This window comes from Peromyscus leucopus, chromosome 7, assembly GCF_004664715.2.
Source record: "Peromyscus leucopus breed LL Stock chromosome 7, UCI_PerLeu_2.1, whole genome shotgun sequence".
NCBI classification, from domain to species: Eukaryota; Metazoa; Chordata; class Mammalia; order Rodentia; family Cricetidae; genus Peromyscus; species Peromyscus leucopus.
Window position 1 is genome coordinate 98,209,696 of NC_051069.1, and position 20,342 is coordinate 98,230,037.

The 20,342-nt window shown below is 40.3% G+C and overlaps 1 protein-coding gene across 15 annotated transcripts in view; it reads left to right on the plus strand.

Moving 5' to 3' along the window:
• The window catches only part of Map4 (microtubule associated protein 4), a 142,634-nt gene that overhangs the window by 60,730 nt on the left and 61,562 nt on the right, over positions 1 to 20,342 (plus strand). For 13 of the 15 annotated variants that reach the window (XM_037207948.1, XM_028886882.2, XM_028886881.2 and 10 more), the window contains one exon: positions 2,298 to 2,366. In XM_037207948.1, the coding sequence (XP_037063843.1) occupies positions 2,298 to 2,366 (69 nt within the window). Of the gene's footprint in view, positions 1 to 2,297; positions 2,367 to 5,844; positions 6,174 to 17,908; positions 18,084 to 20,342 lie in introns of those variants that run through there. The other 2 variants (XM_037207957.1, XM_028886898.2) reach the window with 2 other exon arrangements.

Genomic DNA, 20,342 nt, shown 5'->3' on the forward strand with positions numbered 1-20,342 from the left:
TTCCTCTTTCTCCCCTTTTCATTTCCCTTTCCCTTTCCTTTCTCTTCCTTTCCTGGAAGGTCTCTCAATGAACCTGGAGCCTGCTGATTTGGCTAGACTGGTGGGTTCAGCAAATTCCAGGGATCCTCTTGTTTCTACCTTCCCAGCACTGAGATGCTGCCATACTTGTCTGTCTGTCTGTCTGTTTTATGTCTAGGCTACAAAATGAGTTCAAGGCCAGCCTGGGAATTAAGCATGACCCTGCTCAAAGAGAAAAATCAATGTTGCCAAACTTATATGGTGTCAGAATACCTACACTTAAAAATCCATGGAAAAGATGAGAATTGGAGGAAAAGCCTAGGGTTGGAGGTATAGTTCATCAGTAAAATGCCTTCCTAGCTGCTAAAAGCAAAGCACTGAAGTGTAAAGCTCTGGGTTTGATGCACATGTGCACACATGCTCACACACTCACACGCGCGCACACGCACGCGCACACACACACACACACACACACACACACACACACACACACACATCCTGAAACTAAACAGAAACAACACTTCCAGAATAGAAAGCCCAGAAACAAAGTAACACAAAATGTTATCAATTGATTTTCCACAAAGTTGCACATTTGCACCAGGAATTCAATATGGCAAAGATAGTCTTTTCAACAAATAATGCTGAACAATTAGGTATCCATTTACAAAAACACAAAACCTTGACCCTACTTTTTATTTTATTTATTTATTTTCAGAGGCAGGGTCTCATGTAGGCCAGGCTGGCCTCAAAGTTACTTTATAGTTGAGGAAGATCATGAACTTAATGATTCTCCTGCCTCATATCCTGAGTGTACCACCATGCTCACCCAGTTTTATATAGTACCCAAAGACTTCCTGTGTGTATACAAACAAGCTTGAGGCTAAACTGGGCTGTGAAACCCTGCCTCCATACAAAAACACAACAGAGGATTCCTAGTAGTCTCCATGTAGTCTTTTTGCCCAGCAGCAATGATGGTGTCCTGGAGCTCCTATTGGAGGACCTCCTATTGGAGGAGTGTCCTAAGCCCCTGGATCATTTCAAGTGAAACATGCTTACTTAAACTGAGGTGCTTTGTGGATTTTTTTTTTTAATTGAATCTGTTAGCAATCTTTGGTAATTTTTAGAGTAAAAACACTTATGCCTGGCGGTGGTGGCACATACCTTAGTCCGAACACTTAAAGGCAGAAGGCAGGCAGATTTCTCAGTTCAAGGCCAGCTGGTCTACAGAATTATTTCCAGGACAGCCAGGTCAACACAAAGAAAACCTGCCTGGCAGTTGGTGGTGGTGCCGAGGTGGTGGTGGAGGATATATAATGGACAGACCCTTAGACTTGCTTTTTAGAAAGACCTTTCTTGCCGGGAGGTGGTGGTGCACCCCTCTGATCCCAGCACTTGGGAGGAAGAGACAGGTGGATCTCTCTCTGTGAGTTCAAGGCCAGCCTGGTCTACAGAGCAAGTTCCAGGAAAGGCTCCAAAGCTACACAGAGAAACTTTGTCTTGAAAAACCAATAAATAATCAAGCTGATGAAAGAAAATGCTGGGCAGTACTTTCAGGAGGGGAGGCTAAAATCTTTTTAGATTATGGATGATCCTATAGAAAAATGTCTGCCATAAATCATACAGTGAAGGGAAAGATGAATAGGAATATCACTTACACAACTTAAGTAAAACATAGCTCTCTGAACAGATTAAGTTAGATCTCTTCTGTATCCCAGAATCTAATATTTATATGTATAATTCAGCTTTCATTTGGCTTAAAAGGGCTTATTGGGAAATGTTTTCATTTGTACTATTTTCTACAGAGAAAATATTTTACTGTTTAAAATAAATAAATTTTAAAAAATGAAAAGGAAAACCAATAAACAAGCAAACAAACAAAAGGCCCCTTTCAAGGTGAATAGATGGCTCTGTGGTTCAGAGCTATTGTTGCTCTAGAGGTAGCACCCACACAAGGTGGCTTTACGACCACCCAGTCCCAAGGGTTCCTTCTCTCTCAGCACCAGCCCCCTCCTCAGGCAAAACTCTCATCATGTACATAAAATAAATAAATCTGAAAAAGAAAAAAAGAAAGGCCTTTTCTTTGGTGATAGTACTGAAGGTGTGAGTGGGACAGGAATTAGTGTGTTTTCTTTTACTGAAGATTGACGATTTTGGATAGTTTTGATGTGCTTTGTACTGCTGATACTACAAAGAGTAACAAAAAAATTACATAGTCGGTAGTTCCTTTTTTATTTTTACTTTGTTTTACAATGCGTAATTTTTCTTCATAATTATTGCAGGTATTTCATCTTCTAAACCAATGCTTCTAGCCAATGGTGATCATGGAATGGAAGGGAATAACACTACAGGTAAGTGGTCTCTGGGATTCCTCAAATGTAGACATTTCCATAGTAAACATTTTGGCAAGCTCCTTGGAGTATTTTTATGGAAGTATATGAGTTATTTCTAAGAACCTGCTGTTCCTGTTGGAGGTATTTTAATCTGGGGCATCTTTCAACAATAGAAAGAGCAGAGTTTGCTTTCATAGTTCTTGAATGTTTACTGGAAGTGAATGAACCACATAAGAATTGAATCAATCTTGAACTTTCAAACTTTTAACTTTTTAATGGCAAAAAAGCCATCACCTTGCTATATGAGAAACCTTTCTCTGCTCCCTGAAGTCCTGATGAGCCAGGTCTCTAACCTGAATGTGCTTTGCACTTAGTTTCCTGTTAAAATCAGTATTAAGAAACCTTCAGCAGCCAGGTGGTGGTGCACACACCTTTAATCCCAACACTCAGAAGACTGATCTCTGTGAGTCTGAAGCCAGCCTGGTCTACAAAGTGAGTTTCAGGATAGCCAGGGCTTGTCACACAGAGAAACCTGTCTCAAAAAACAAAATGAAACAAAAAAAGAAAGAAAGAAACCCACAACAATAAATTAAAGTGCTTTGTTTTGTGTTTTGTCTTCAATTTTTCTATCTTTCCCCTTAACTGTTGCTTTTGGGATTTGTTTCTACCTTTAACTTGTAGCCCAGTACTAGTACTCTTTCAGCACAGAGTTCCCTTAGGGTTTCACCTCATAACCAGCATGAGCCCTCTCTCCTACCCTCCCGGTGTGTTTATAATGAGCATTTAAAAATGCCAGCACCATAGCAGGAATATGCCCACATAGGATGTGTTGTATTTTATGAAATGTCTCTTAGGTAGCCTGTGTGAGAGTCATGCACTATATTTTTGTAAGTAACTGCACTTAATTTGCAGTTATGATCAGGCTGACACAGTTGATCCAAATGAGTTTGGCTTTTAGTGCTCAGAGTACATTGATTGTTCTTGCATCAGAAAACTCTCTTAACTCTGGGGTGCAGCATTTTGATTCTCATCAGTACATTGGAGACAAGCACAAGATGTACTTTTTTGTTTCAATTTTTATATAATTAAGCCATGAAAGCCTTCCCTTTAACTACCATAGAATTGTTCAGTTCTAAAGGTTTCCAAAAGGCTGTTGTTAGCAATACAGTTTCTTTAAAATATATGCTTTATTTATTTTTAATTTATTTTATTTATTTATTTTTAATTCAAAGCTGAGGACTGAACCCAGGGCCTTGTGCTTGCTAGGCAAGCACTCTACCACTGAGCTAAATCCCCCAACCCCTTAATTTAATTTGTGTATGTGTGTGCTTGCACGAGTTTATGTATACCACGTGTGTGCAGGAGCCTAAGAAGGCCAGAAGAATGTATTAGATGCCCTGGAACTGGAGTTACAGATAATTGTAAGCCATCATGTGTGTGCTGGGAACTGAATTTAGGTCCTCAGCAAGAGCAGCAAGTGCTTTTAATTGCTAACCCCTTTCTCCAGCCTGACTCTTTATTTACTAACCTTAAGAAATGCTGTAAGATGAACTTTAGTGGCTCAGGCCTATAATCCTAGCAACTTGGGAGGCAGAGGCAGGAAGAGCACAACTCTATAGAGTGAGTTCCTGGCCACTCTGGGTAATTTATTATGACTTCATTTCAAAATAAAATACCCAGCAATATAGTTTAGTGATAGTTACTTGCCAAACACGTATGAGACCCTATGTTCCACTTCTAGTATCTTGTAAATGTACATATCTTTATACCTCAAAGAAGTTGAAGTCTAGGTTCTATTTTTTGTGAATGTAAGTTTTACTTCATAAAATTAGCTTTCTAATTAGTAACTCATATATACTGTACTTTGAAAACCAGGAACAAGCATAAGTGTCATGTTCAAAAGAATTGACTTTTTTTTTTCTTTTTTTTAACTTTGACTGTTATACTCATATGTATTAATTATTTCTGCTCTTGCTTTGAAAGGAAAGATATGATTTGTAAGGTTTTCTGTGATTAAAGGAAAAGTGGCTTAAACATGAGCATTTATTATTTTTATTATTACTATTTTTTAGTTTTTCGAGACAGTTTCTCTGTGTAGTTTTGGTGCCTGTCCTGGGTGGCCTTGAACTCACAGAGATCTGCCTGGCTCTGCCTCCCAAGTGCTGGCATTAAAGGTGCCGGCCCCCCCCCCGGGGGGGGGGGCTGCCCACTAAGCATGTGCTTTTAGCCAGGATGTGTTGGCTCACTCCTGTAATTCCAGCACTTAGCAGGCAGTTTGAGGCCACTTTGGACTTTGTATCAAGTCCCTTTCTCACATAAACAAACCAGGGCTAGAGAGAGGGCTCAGTGATTACTAGCTGTTTTGCTGAGGGCCTCAAGTTAATTACCAGCAGGGCCATGTTGGGTGAGTAACAACTATCTGTCACCTCAGCTTCTGGGGAATCTCCTTCTGTCCTTAGGGTACAGCTGCACTCACATGCACATACCACACACAGACATGCTCACACTTGTACACATAATTAAAAACAAAAGCAACTTTTAACAAAACAAAAAGCAAAAAAGTAAATCCAGTATTTTTAACCTGGAGTTAGTGCTGGAGGCAAGAAGGGATGGAGGGAGGATATCTATATGAATGGCTGTTTGGAACAAGTGGGTATTGTTTTTTACACAGGAAGGAGCAGCTATCAAATCTAGGTTAGACTTCTCCAACAGGATGTCAAGCCTGACCAGAAAAGACTTAATGGGTTCTGTTTTTTTTAAGGTTTATTTTATTTCTATTTATGTAGGGGGTAGGGAGTGGAAAGACAGCATGGGGTCTCCTGGAGCTGCATTAAAAATAGTTGTAAATCATCTGATGTGGGTGCCGGGAATCAAACTCAGGTACTCTGAAAGAGCCAAAAACTTTCCCGCTCTGAGACTTAGTGTTTTAAAAACATCTTAATAGTGCAGTGGCTGGGGGAGGTCTGTGTGTGCCCAATACATAGTCTTGAAACATCAAGAGTTTCCTGATGACAAAAGAGGAAACCCAGCTCTTAGTGAATTGCCCATTGGTACTATAAGAGCCAATCTTTCTGCTTTTGAACTCCTTTCCTTCTTTAGGTAAAAATGTGTTCACATCCAGATTGTTTGGGTTCTGACGATGAACTCTTTCATTGCTTTTAAAAATAGGTGTTTTATTGAATATACAGATTTCATTAGAGGAGGGAAGAAATAGAGTGGGTGAAGAGTGCATGTTTTGGGGAGCATGTTGTGACTTGCTTCTGATTTGACGATCACTAACTAGAGCATCTGGCTTAGTGCCTTTTTGAAAACTCCCCTCTCAGATTTCCACAGAATGTTGTCTGTAGAGCTGAGAGAGGAGCAGCTCCACTAATAGCATAGTGGATTTTATGAGCGTCTTGCTGTATTGAACTTGCTGTTTACTAATGACCTGTGCTTTTCCGCCCTTTCCTTCCCCTTCCTGTTTCTTCCTCCCTTTCTATTTTTCTCCTCCTAGAAGCCTAACGTGTCTCTCAACACTGGGGCTGCCGCAACACCAGACCAGTGATCTTTCCTAAGCACCGTTACACTTGTAAAACCTTCAGCATTTTGCAGCTTTGCTTTTCCTTCCTGGACACCATGTAGAAGAAACTGAGGGTAGTTCTTCGGGGCCTCTTTCTGCTGATGCCTGAACAAGCCACCTGCTTCTTGTGTTCTGCAGGGCTTGATGGAACCTCCTTTCCTTTGTGAGCACCATGTGCAGAATGAATTCTTTTGATTTTAGTATTTTTATAAAAGTCATCAAATGTCATTTCTTTTCCTTGATCTCTTTTAGATTCATTTTATCATTTAATTCAGTTTTACATTTTTCTTTAAACATTTTTCAGTTGGCCTTTTCCATTTTTTTTCTTTTTTTTTTTTTGCATATCAATGGGGGAATCAGCATACTGTAAAAACCAGTTGAGAACCTGTGCTTTCATAAAGGGTTTGAGGCCACCGAGCTGCAGTGCATTTCCCTTTCCTGCCTCTCCTGCTTCCCTCTGTGAGCTTGCTTTTGGTGAAGGTTAGGCTTCCAGGCCACCAGTGTTTCTTTCCACCTTACTAAAATCTGAAGTAATGTTTTCCAGTTGAAAAATGATTTCTCTGAATGAAATTGTTATTTGTGCTGGATGTTGTGGTGAGCATGCAGAGGCTAGCTGATCTGATCCCAGCCAGCTAGGGCTACACAGTGACGACACCTTTTTTTTTTTTTAATGGTCTTTGTTATTTGCAAGGTGGATCCAAATTGTTTTTATCATAAACTATATTATCTATTTTTCTAGACCTAGATTCTTCTGAAAATTTGACATTATTGTCATTTTTTTAAAAAAAATATTCAAAGTTACTTTTTGAACAAAATCATAGAGTAAGAATTAGGAAGTTAACGAAACTGGAGCACAGCTTTAATGTTTGGACTCCTGCAGTAGGGCAGAGGGTAATGTAGGATAAAAAGCAGTTTCCCCTGAACTCCAGAGTAGCTACCGAAGAACACTTGAGAAGCACTGCCCGCTTAGCAAGCTTCTAAAGCAGCTACACTAAGGGCCTGAATGCCTGCCAGAGCTCACACAGCTGCTGCCCACCTTCCTACTGTGTCACTCAGGCTGGCCTTGAACTGCTGGACTCAAGCATTGCTTTTCCCAGCTGGGACTTCATGCAGGTGTCACTGTGCCTGGCTTCTAGTGAAATTGTTGTCTAATTGTTTCAAAAACCCACTCAGGATTAAGGTCTGTTTGTTTTCAGGATTAGGATCTGCTTGAGCTCTGAAGTGCTTTTTTTCTGCCACATTCCAGTAGAATTGGTGCATCCTATGTGAAGTCCTGTGTGTAAAATCCTTTTATTCTCATTCTGTCTCATTGGTACTTTTTTCTTCATTTCCCAAAGAAATAAGAAAATGAAACAAAACAACATAAAACCTAGAACCATTTAGGATAAGCACCGTGGAACTTTTGATTAAGCTTTGGGGTTTTAGGGAGTAGAACATAAATCCCAGGCCATGTTTGAGATCTTAGAGGAATCCTGATATAAGAACTGGAATGTGAAATGTGCTTTGTATTTTATCTTCTGACAAAAAACTACCTTTGAAATCTGCTTGTAGTGGCTCACATCTGAGATTTCAGACTCCAGTAAGAAGAGCCAGGATTTATAGAAGTAGGAGGCCAGCCTGAGATCAAGGCTACCCTGAGCTTTGTGAAAGCAAGCCCCCCCCCATGTACGTTTGGATGGTAAAGTCAGAATAACTTGAAGATATAAGAAAATCCTTGCAGTGACTTCTGCAACTGAAGCACTGTCTTCCACAGGGATGTGATCACAAGGCTGGTATCTGTGCTAAGTGCTCCTCTGTAGGTCTAGCCAGAGGGCTACGATAGGTACAGCATGTCTTCCAAGCTGTTGACAGCAGTGTGAAACTCTTGTGGGAAAGCATGCCATCAAATAAAAAAAAAAGCACATATATATATATGTGTGTGTATATATATATGTGTGTGTGTGTGTATGTATGTATGTATGTATGTATGTATGTATGTATGTTGCTTTTCCCCCTCCTTTTTATTGTGGGGTAGGGGAGTTGGCCAGGGAGCTTTAAAATAAAAAAATAGTAGCATTTGCTTTTTAAAAGTCATGTTCGGTACATTTGTTGCTTTCCGTAGCTTTTCTAAGTGACAGGTAGGTTCATAATGCCAGGCAGCAAATGTTACATACACTCATATTTCATAATTGACATTGTTTTATTCCATTTTATGCTTACTTTGTTTTAAAAATTTTTTAATGTTTTTTCCTTATGAGTTTATAGAAATGTTCTGTTTTCTGCTAATAGCCAGATGAAATTTAATGTAGTTTGTTAGCTCCATCTGTTGCATTTAGATATTTTATTTTGAAAGCAATAATGTAATGGTTCATATATAACTACTTAGGAAGTAGCCTGTCCCTTGAAAAAAAGAAAAAGTACTCTGTTACCATGATGGTCACAGACTATATGGGGCCTCTCTACTTAAATGTGATGATGATTCTCATTTTCTTCCTCCACCCCTGTATCACCCAATATTGTAGATACAGTATATTTATTTATTTATTTTTAAACAAATTTTTAGCTTCATTTGTATTTTTTTGTGACTTTAGACTTTTAACAGTTTGTATATTGGGACATTTTTCTGTGTCATTGTGCTAAATTACACTAATAAACATCGTACATAAACATTTTATGAACTGCATTTTGACTGGGGTCTTAATTAACGAACTTTGAGGCTTGAGTTATCCGTCTAACAAAGCTTTGGATCCCACTCATAATAATTCTATACTTTTGTGGACTTCTCTAAGGTGTTTTCACTTCAACAACTCTGTTATCCAGAATCTGAGCATTAGGAAGCTCAGTGACTGTTGGTTTAATAGCACCTGCTGATTGGCAGAATGGTAACCCGGTCTACTAAAAGGCAGTGTCTGGCATGTTAGTTGTTAAATACTTTGTAGTACCATATTAAAAAAAGATCTATCTCCACAGTTTTCTTGCAATGCCTTCTGGGCTTATCTAATAAAATTTGTTATGTTCAGTAATATTTAATATGGTGGCTTTAATAAAGTATAGTGTGTAGAATGTTGTATTTGTACAATAGAAAAGTTTGTAAATGTATGTTGACTGAATGAAGACACTTTTTAGGAGTCTAGGAATGGTGGTATATGCTTGTAATTTTCAGCAATTAAGAATCAGCAGCAAGAAAATTGAGAGTTCCAAGCTAGTCTGGTGTACATAGCAAGATTTCTGATACAAATAAATTTTTTCTCAGGAAATTCTACATATATAATTAACTTTAATTTAGAAAATTAACTTTCTAATTTCCAGGACTAACTAAATTTCAAAGGTTTTTTTTTAGGAAAATATAGATTTATTAAGGAAAAGTGAGGAAGAACTCCCAAGAGGGAGAAGTTGTAAGGGAGGAGTACTCAGTTTTAGGGTTCTTAGGGCCCTTTAAAAATAGCTCATGGGCTGGGGAGATGGCTAAGTCAGGAACATGCTTGCTTCACAAGCTTGAAGAGCTGAGTTCAGTCCTCAGTACCCATGTAAAAAGCTGGGTGTGGAGAGATTTGTGTGGCAGACTTCCTGAGGAGACAAACACACGCATATATGTCTTCATCCAAGAAGGAAGTTCATGACAGATAAAAGTGATGACTGCAGCAATGCCCGTGAGCATTTCATTGGGATTACTGACAGGTGAGAGGTTACTTACAAGGAGCAAGGATAACACAAAAGTAGCTGCACCACCGGGAAGCCCACTCCAAATGACTCCAGAAGCCTCCAGCCCGTGACGTGAAGTCCGCTCCCAATAAGACTTTCTTTCTACCCCCCAGTAGCTGTTGATAGGGACTTTCAAAAATCTTCCAAAATCTTTCAGAAATCTTTGTCCTCCTGCATGTATGACCTTTTAGCCTCCTGAGGCTTGTGAGCATCCTCTTACTCTGAAGGCAATGTTTTATTTTGGGGGCACTTGCCATACAACAGGTGAGGACACTGAGGAGGCATATCGCTGTGGAGCTCACTGGTAAACCAGACTAACTGATGAGGCTCCAGGCCAATAAGAGACTCTTTCTCAAAGGCAGTAGAAGGTGTTCTCCACGCACACACACCCTTTTTTTTTTTGAGACAAGATTATGTAGTTTTGACTTTTCTGGAACTCACTATGTAGACCAGGCTGGCCTTGAACTCAAAGACATCCGCCTCCTCTGCCTCCCAGAAGACAAGAGCTAGCCAAGTGTGTTGGTGCATGCCTTTAATCCCAAAACTCAGGAGGCAGAGACAGATGGATCTCTTGAGTTTGAGGCCAGCCTGGTCTACAGAGTGAGTTCCAGGACAGCCAGGGCTACACAGAGAAACCTTTCTGCCTCAAACATCAACAAAAAGATATGTGCCACCATGACTGACTGGAGGACATTCTTGATGATGATATTTGAGATTGTCCTGGCCTCCACACAAACAGAATACCCCAATCGCCACCACCAAATCACAATGTTCTGGAGCTTGTATAAGAAGGATGCAGCCGGGCAGTGGTGGCGCATGCCTTTAATCCCAGCACTAGGGAGGCAGAGGCAGGTAGATCTCTGTGAGTTCGAGGCCAGCCTGGACTACCAAGTGAGTCCCAGGAAAGACACAAAGCTACACAGAGAAACCCTGTCTCGAAAAACAAAACAAAAACAAAACAAAACAAAAACAAACAAACCAAAAAAGGATGCATACAAATGATAAGTGTGGCTAGGTTCTGAAAGGAGCTTCCAAATGCAGTGAAATATTAGAAGATTATGATTATTATGCAATTTTAGAAAGTGATTTTTCCCTAAAACTCAAAGTAATCTTTTTTTTTTTTTTTTGGGGGGGGGGGAACATCAGGAAAACTGACCTCATAAATCTAAAGAAAGAAGCAACTCTGAGTAACAATCTTGAACAAAGTTGAAAGTCTCACACTTGCTGGTTTTAGAACTTCGTATGCTGACTTCTGGCTGTGTGATACTAAGGTACCAGGCATGGTAGTGGTACATTTCTGTAGTCGTAGCTCTTGGGAGATGGAGGAAAGAGGACCATGAGTTTATGGTTAGTCTGGGCTACCTAAGGCCCTGTTTGAAACAAAACAAAACCATCGTGCTGATAGATATAGAAATAGAATAGAAAGCCAAGAAATAAATCCTTGTACATATGGTGAGGTGATTTTGGATAAGGATGACAAGATAATTCATTAGGGAAATTCCAGCCTTTTCAACAAATGTTGGGAAATCCGGATATTCATATATAAAAGGACCCAAGTTCAGTTCTCAGCACCTACTTGGGGGCTTAGAACTGTCTGTAACTCTAGTTCCAGGGCATCTGATGTCCTCTTTGGACCTCCTGGGGCACCAGGTACTCATATACATGCCCCCCAAATACCCATATACATAAAATAAATATAATTCTCAAAACCGGTCATACTTTTATACCATATATATGAGAGCTAGTTAAAAATGATTTTGTGCCTGTGCTCCCAGCACTTAGGATGCAGTAGTTCATGGAAACTTTGAGGCTGCTCTGGGCTACTGATTTTCAGAAGTGGGCGTGGGTGGGTCAGTTAGACAAAGTAGCACATGCCTTTAATCCCAGTAGAGGCAGAGGAGGTGGATCTCTTTAAAACACACACACACACACACACACACACACACACACACACACACACCCCTTTTAAAAAATAGTGAGGGGGGCAGGTGGTAGTTATATTGGGGGCTAGATCATCTTTATTATTTTGTCTTTTTGGGGGGGAAGGGGGCGGGGGAACTGAGGACCAAACTAAGGGTCTTGTGCTTGCTAGGCAAGCACTCTACCACTGAGCTAAATCCCCAATCCCCCAAGATCATCTTTGTCTTGGCTAAGTGCTGTGTTTATGGCTAGCCTAGCTACATGAGACCCTGCCTTTTCTTTCTTTTCTTTTTATTTTTTTAAAAGATTTATTTATTTATTATGTACACAGAAGAGGGCACCAGATCTCATTACAGATGGTTGTGAGCCACCATGTGGGTGCTGGGAATTGAACTCAGGACCTCTGGAGGAGCAGTTGGTGCTCTTAACCGCTGAGCCATCTCTCCAGCCCAGACCCTGCCTTTTCAAAAAAAAAAAAAAAAAATAGATTTATTGAGCTCATACTTAAAACACTTAGGAATCTGAGGCAGCAAGAGATTTGAAGTTAGAAGTTAGCCTGGGCTATATATAGTGAGACCTTATCTCATCTCAAAAACAAAATAGCTGGCACCAAAACTACCCAGAAAAACTCTGTCTTGAAAAACAAAAAAAAAACAAACAAAAAAATAGCAATAAGAAAGACTATCTGACTTACAGATATTTTACCAATAAAACCAAAAGTAGAGACTTGAGCAGACTTTTTCACCCATATTTTTTTTTTAATAATTTATTTTATGTGCATTGGTATGAGAGTGTGAGATCACCTGGAACTGGAGCTACAGACAATTGTGAGCTGCCATGTGGGTGCTGGGAATTGAACCTGGGTCCTCTGGAGGACCAGTTAGTTCTCTTAACCACTGAGCCATCTCTCCAGCCTCTGTTCAACCATATTTATAGATGTATTATTTATATTAGCCAAATGATAGAAGCTACTCAAGTGTCCCATCAACACAGGAGTTGGATAAGTAAAATGTGGCATATGAATTTCTGGTATGGTTACAACATGGATGAACCTTATGATGAGACATCATAATTGAAAGGGGGCTAATTAACTTCTGAGGAATGTAGAATAGACTTAGAGTGTTTGCATGCTCAAGACCATAGGTTCAAATCCCTAGTACCTCAAAGAAAACAGGCCAGTCACAGAAGACAGATGCTGTATGATAACATTTATATTAGACTCCTGGAAGAGTCAAGTTTATAGAAATGGAAAATAAAATGGCGGCTTGCAGGAATTGGGGAGTTAGTGTTTGGATACAGAATTTTAGTTTTGAAAAATGAAAAAAAAATTGTGGAGAGAATGCATAAATATGTAAATACTGTTTAAATGCTGGACAGTTAATGGAACATTTTTGTAAGAACAGATATTGGCCGGGCAGGGTGTCGCAAACCTTTAATCCCATCACTCAGGAGGCAGAGTCAGGAGGATCTTGTAAGTTCAAGGTCAACCTGGTCTACAAAGCTAGATCCAGGACAGGCACCAAAACTACACAGAGAAACCCTGTCTTGAAAAACAAAAACAAAAACAAAACAAAAAAAACAAAAACAAACAAAAAAACCCACCAAAAGAACAGATATAATTCCTCTGAAGATTAGAAGTTAAAGTTGCCATTTGGATGTAGAACTCAACATTTAACATTTCAGATGTCCTAACCTGTGCTCATTATCCCTCCCTCACCACCTGCAAAAGAATAAGACCCAAACAAAACACCTGCTCCTTGTTCATTAAATGTAAACTCTGTTGCCTTTAACAAGTGGACTGAGGGCTGGAGAGATGGCTCAGAGGTTAAGAGCACTGACTGCTCTTCCTAAGGTCCTGAGTTCAATTCCCAGCAACCACATGGTGGCTCACAACCATCTGTAATGAGATCTGGTGCCCTCTTCTGGCCTGCAGTTATACATGCTGTATACATAATAAATAAATAAATCTTAAAGCAAACAAGTGGACTGAAACATCTGTCTTACTCTGATTTCTCCCACCCATATCTAGTTTTTCAGAAAAACACAGATCCTGACCATGTCTCAGTATACCTCTCCACTGGTCTTTTCCCTAGTTGGAGCTACCACCTAACACCGAGGTCTCCTGAACTAGTCTCCTAGCTCTTTTCTACATGCTTCTTGCAGTGTATATTCTTAAAAATATGCTATGTGGGGCCTGGAGAAATGACTCAGAAGAACACTGGCTGCTCTTCCAGGGGACCCACATTTGATCCTCAGCACTCTCATGGTGGTTGACAACCAGCCATAACTCCAGTTTTTGGGGATCTTATTAAGCCTTCTTTTGGTTTCTGAGGCCACCAGGCACTAACGTAGTACACAGACATCATGCAGGCAAAACCCCTATACACATAAAAATAATTTAAAAGTTTAATATCTGGTGTGGCCCTGCACATAGGCCTTTTGCTGCGAACACTCCAGTGGTTACCTATGTCAAAGAAAAAGCTTCAGCCAATATATACTACAGTAAGGGGCTACAAGATATCCCTGTCATCTCTCTGGCCATATTTCTAGTCCTCTTTACGTTTACTTGGCTTCATTGACATTGCTGAGTTTCTTCATGCTTGCTACCAAGTTACCTGGAAGCCATTAGAGAATACTGGCAGATATATCCCATAAAAATGCTTACGGTGGCGCTTACTGAAACTTACTGACATGACTGCTACTCGATGTTCTTTAAAGCAGAACACTATGGAAGGAAGAAAATAGAAAGCACACGGGGATAGAGAAGAGGTGCCCTTCTAGTGCATTCTGTACTTAACAACTGCCAAAGGAGTCTGAACAGGCTCCAGTAAGTACGCCTGGACCTGGGGCACAGTAATGGATGGCTGGCAGTTTACTACCTTTTTGGCTACTTAGCTTTCGTATGCTCTTTGCTCCATACGTCTGAACTCTGTTCGATAATGAAACCAATAGTGTGTTTTTGACCTCCCTCACATGATGAAAAAGCTCTGACCTTTTCCCTAAAGTGAGGACATGCTCACTCTATAGTCAGTGTCTCCATTGCAATATATTTATCAAAATTTAACTACATGTTTAATATCTCTTGTGCACATGGGATGGCTTGTACATCGGCATACTTGCGTAGATCAGAGAACAGCCTGCGGGGGTAACACGTGGAGCCTAGGGATTGAACTCAGGTCATCGAGCTTGAGAGCAAGTACTTTCACCAGCTGAGCCATCTATCTTTCCTGCCCAGTATATATATTTAAATACAGGTTGTCATGTAACCTCAGCTGGCCTTGATCTTCTTGCCATTCTACCCCATGAGTGTTAGTAACAGGTATGCACCACCTCATCTGGTTTATTTGGTGTTGGAAGATAAACCTAGGACTTTGTCCATGGTGGGCAAGCACTTTACCAACTGAAATCCATCCCTAACTTCTTTAGTATTTATTTATTTATTTTTATTTTTATTTTTTTATTTTTTGTTTTTCGAGACAGGGTTTCTCTGTGTAGCTTTGTGCCTTTTCCTGGAACTCACTTGGTAGCCCAGGCTGGCCTCGAACTCACAGAGATCCGCCTGACTCTGCCTCCCGAGTGCTGGGATTAAAGGCGTGTGCCACCACCGCCCGGCTAATCCCTAGCTTCTTGTTTGTTATTTTTTGAGACAGAGTTTGCTATGTATCCCTGTATGGCCTGCTGCTATGCTTACTATAGTCCAGGCTAGGTTAGACTTTCAGAAATTTCCCTCTATCTGCCTCCTACATGCTGCTTAGTTTATAGTCATGAACCATCATACTAAGCTCATAAATTAATCTTCAGTAATTCATAATAATGGGAAGAAGAAAATGGTTAGAATACAAACATAAACCAGGTATGTTAATTTGAGCCTGTAATCCCAGCACTCAGGAGGTGGAGGCAGGAGGATCAGGAGTTCAAGGTTATCCTTGACTACATAGCAAGTTCAAGATCAGCCTTGCATACAGGAGACCCTATCTCAAACAAAACAAATAGACCTGTTAAAGGTATATATATTCCTAGTGCTGTGGAGGTGGTGGTAGAATAATTAGAGTCATCCTCAGCTATATACCAAATTTGAGGCTAGCCTGGGACACACAGAAAACTTTCCCCAAAGCAAATAATATACATATATACATTCATACATATGAAAGAGGAAATATATAAAACTATCATAGTTTTCAGCTGGGTGTCATGGCACATGCGTATAATCCCAGCAGTCAGGATGTGGTTCCAGCCTGGTCTACATAGGGTTACAGTACAGTCAGCATGACATAAAGGGACTCTGTCTCAAAAAAACAAACAGAAAGAAACCTGTGATGTAGCTCTCATTTGTGTAATTAGTCACAAGGCCATTGTTGATGTAGATCACAAGACCAGTGACTTTCTTTTGAAATAAGGAATTACTTTGTCTCACCCTGGTAGGCCTGGAGTTTTGCTGTGTAGGTCATGCTGGTCTCAAACTCAAAAGATCCACTTACCTCTGCCTTCCAAGTGCTGGGATTAACGTATGTGCCACCATGCCTCACCTTCCTGAATTACCAATTTTATATTTCCCTTTCTTTAGGCAGAACTTGAGCTAGTTGAATTTCTTTACCTAGTGAAATGACTCAAATTTTCATTCCCTAGTCCAGCCTGGTTTTTTGGTCCTCTAGTTTTTCACCAATTTTGGCAAGGAAGTTTGAAGAGGTACTTCAAAGGGTCTCCTGGGTTCCAGATAGTCTTCCTGGCTTTCTTTATATAGTAACTTCTTCTTTATACTTGAGCTCAGTCATTCCAACCCATAGGTTCTGATTATTGGTTCAGTGACGTAGAGTCCCAGTTGACCAAATTGGCAGTCAGCCCCATCCTCTAATTTAATTGTATTGTTAGTTGTAGGCTGGTAGATTTATTTCCCCTTTGGAGACTAAAACTTCCAGATTAGTAGAACTCAGTTGGCAGAGTGAAGAAGCATTTTTGTGATGGATTGATTATTGGGTTCTAGAGTGGTGAATGACAGGGGCTTAGGGTATGGCTCAGAGGTAGAGCATGCGCTCAGCATGTGTGAGGACTGGACTTCAAGCCCATATATAAACAAATCATGTGAAAGAACCCACCTGCCTTTCTCCTTGATTCTAAATGTGTATATTCTGGCAGAGGGGAAACAGCTCCGTGTTAAGGTGTCTGATTCAAAGCAGTGATCAATCAACCCTTCAGAGTGTTGTCTCCTAACTGAACAACAAGCATTTCTGTCTCTTTAAATTAGGCCTTCTAGGTGGTGGGATAGGTTGAAATTAGTGAGTCCTACAGACATGAGCTTCATTCTGCAATTCTTTGATCTTAAAATGCCCATCATTCACTTGGTTTAGAAGCAGAGATGCATGAAATATCAGGATGTTGATGTAGGCATTCTTTCTTCTGTTGTCCATTTTATTTTGATGAGAAAAAAACTTATTTCTTTTCCATTTTGGAATGACATCCTGGTCATTTTGTATGACCAGGTGGCTAGCTAGTCCCACCTGAGGAAAGGTGACATAATAGGTCTCCTTATTGCTAGCTTTAATCAGGTAAGATGTCTGTGGGGAAAGACTATGTTGTTGAGTTCATGCATTGTCACAATGGCTAACTCAGTCCATCAACTGAGTCTGTCAAGCAAGCACTCTAGTCACTAGAGAAAGAATATGGCTTACAGTCATTATGTCAACAGTCTTTCAGTTTTACTGTGGGTGGGGCTCTAGTGATACAGTGATGTTCCACTTTGGGGAATACCAGCATGTTGTATAAACCCATGTATAAATTACATATTTTTCCCTAAATCAGTTGGCCGTGCATGCATGGGTTGAGGAGGAAGCAAAAGAAGACAACAGTGAATGAGTTTGTATCCTCTGCTGCTCTTTGGACCTGCTTGATTTTAATCTGTTTCTACTTGATGGGTACTGCCCATGCCTAGCTACAGGGATAACATGCAGGACATGTTGAGAGACTACAGGGTCATGTTATATTATGTCTCATGGTTAGGCATTTGGTCTCCACTAGGAACCAATAGAAAGGAGATGGGCATAAGAACCTATGCCTATAATCCTAGGACTTGGGAGGTAGAGGCAGGAAGATGACATTCAGGGCCTTTGAGGTGGCTCAGCAGGAAAAGACCTTACTGACATACCTGATAACTTGAGTTTATTCTTCAAACCCCAGATGGTGGAAGGAGAGAACTGCTTGTATACACACACGCATATACACATTATTACATATTATTATTATTATTACATGATAATAATTCAGAATGGTTGAGTTAAAAGATGCCTTCTTTATTCTATCTATCTATCTATCTATCTATCTATCTATCTATCTATCTATCTATCTATCTATCTCTATCTATCTCCATCCATCCATCCATCCATCTATCCATCCTCTCTTGTAGGTGTATATGCAGGTGTGGAGGTCAGAGGACAACCTTCAGAAGCAGGTATAGTGGGTTATGGTTACAACCAATATGTATGAAAGATATAGTACTTGTGTTGTTACAGTCTTCAGAAAAGAGAAAAAACTGCTGTATCGATATGTGCAGTGTGCAGTGATGTGCTTTTATCGGGTACTAGTAAAATAAGAAAGCAGACTTATCTAGGATTCTGGTTTTATCTCAGTTCTGTGGTAGGAAAACAATGTACTTGATTTTGTGGGTTGAGTGAATGGTGAGGGGTTAAAACTAAATAAAGCCCAGTGCTGGAGCTCAGTTTGGTATAGTACCTGCTTAGCAGCAGGAGACCTGGGTCTAAACCAGCCAAGATGACAAAAGCCTGCCATTTGGCAAAGTAGAGACAGGAGGATCAGAAATTAAAAACCATCCTTGCCTACATAGTGAGCTTTATAGTGACCTGACCTACTTGAAACAGTCTCACTTTCCTGGCGTGATGGAACTTTCTTTGTAGACCAGGCTGACCTCAAACTCACAGGGATCCACTTGCCTCTGCCACCCAAGTGCTAGGATTAAAAGGCGTGCGCCACCACCACATCTGGCTTTTTTTTTTTTTTTTTAAATAAATGAATCAAGGCCTGGCAGGGGTGGTGCACACCTTTAATTCCAGCACTGGTGAGGCAGAGCCAGGCAGATCTCTGTGAGCTCGAGGCCAGCCCGGTCTACAGAGCGAGTTCCAGGACAGGCATCAAAGCTACACAGAGAAACCCTGTCTTTAAAAAACAAAAACAAAAAGCCCACCTGGCTGAATGCCTGTCTTTGCTGCCCAGGTCAGACTATGGCCAGCTCTGGACCAGAGAGAAGGTTGGGAAACCAAGCCAGTCCTCAGCTGACTCGCAGAGCCGAATTTAAGAGGACTAGAAACAAGAGGAGAGTTAATATTTACATACTAATTTAATACTTGATTTTGTGTCCTATGGGGTTCCAGAATTTTTTATTTATATTTTTAGACTATGCAGCCCTGTAAAGCGAGAAATCCACCATTGCTTGTAATTACTTGAAAAATCATTTAACATCATTTTCTGGACACCAGTTAGGTGCCAGGTAAAGATATGGTAGGTACCACGTTCAATCTGGCATCATATGTTGTTTGGGTTGAAGTACATGAGGAAGTTGTTTCCCACATATAAATACTTGAGAGATAGAGTATTGAATCCCCCGCCCCCCAGGTAACTAATTATATATACTCTCTGATTTGGTGTGAAAGCTTGACAGGTGATAAATCTTAAAGGTTATTAGCAATGTGTGTATGAAACCACAGTAGTGGGCTAGAGAGATGGCTCAGAGGTTAAGAACACTGGCTTTTCTTCCAGAGGTCCTGAGTTCACTTCCCAGCAACCACATGGTGGCTCACAACCATCTGTAATGAGATCTGGTGCCCTCTTCTGGCCTGCAGGGATACATGCAAACAGAACATTGTATGCATAATAAATAAATAAATCTTAAAAAAGAAAAAGAAACTACAGTAGCAAAGTTTTTTATGCTATTATATTAAAACCCAGAGTCTAAGCTGAAAGTGGTGGTGCACACTTTTATTCCTTGCAGAAGTCAGCCTGGTCTACAGAAAGAGTTCCAGGACAGTCAGAGTGACATAAGAACCCTCAATCAAAAAACCAAAAATAAATAAATAAACAAATATTTATTAATTAATTAATTAATACATACTCAAGTAGAAGGTCTGTCCACTTGAGTCAGACATTCTCATACAGGATTAATCTGGTTTTGATACAAAGATGCAATATTTGACTAATTGGTATTTATTAACATTTATTTACCCACTTGATTTTTCTGGTAGCTAATCAGTTTCATGGAAAGTGGTTCCTGTCACCTACTATTCTCTCTCTTTCTCTCTCATTTTTTGATTACTATTTTATGTGCATGAGTCTTTTGCCTATATGTATGTATGTATGTGCAAGTGATTAGAAGAGGTCCTCAGATTCCTTGGAACTGGAATTAGAAACAGTTGTTAGCTGTTGTGTGGGTGCTGGGAACTGAACCTGGATCCTCGGTAAGAGTAGTAACTACTCTTAACCACCAAGTTACCTCTTCAACCCATTTTTTAAAACAGTTTTAATATTACTATTATGTGTGCATGGGGGTGGGGTCCGAGTATCACAGCGTATGTGTAGAGGTCAGAGGACAGCTTTATGGAGTTAATTATCTCCTCCCTTTACTCAGCTTCTGGAGCTCTACCCAGTCAGGTCGCCAGGGTTGTGCTCAATGTGCCTTTACCTACTAAGCCGTCTTGCTGGTTTTCTTGTTTGTTTGTTTTGTTTTGTTTGAGACAAGGTTTCTCTATGTAGCCTTGGGGGGTCCTGGAACCCACTCTGTAGACTAGGCTGGCCTGTAACTGAGAGATCATCTTACCTTTGTGTCCTGA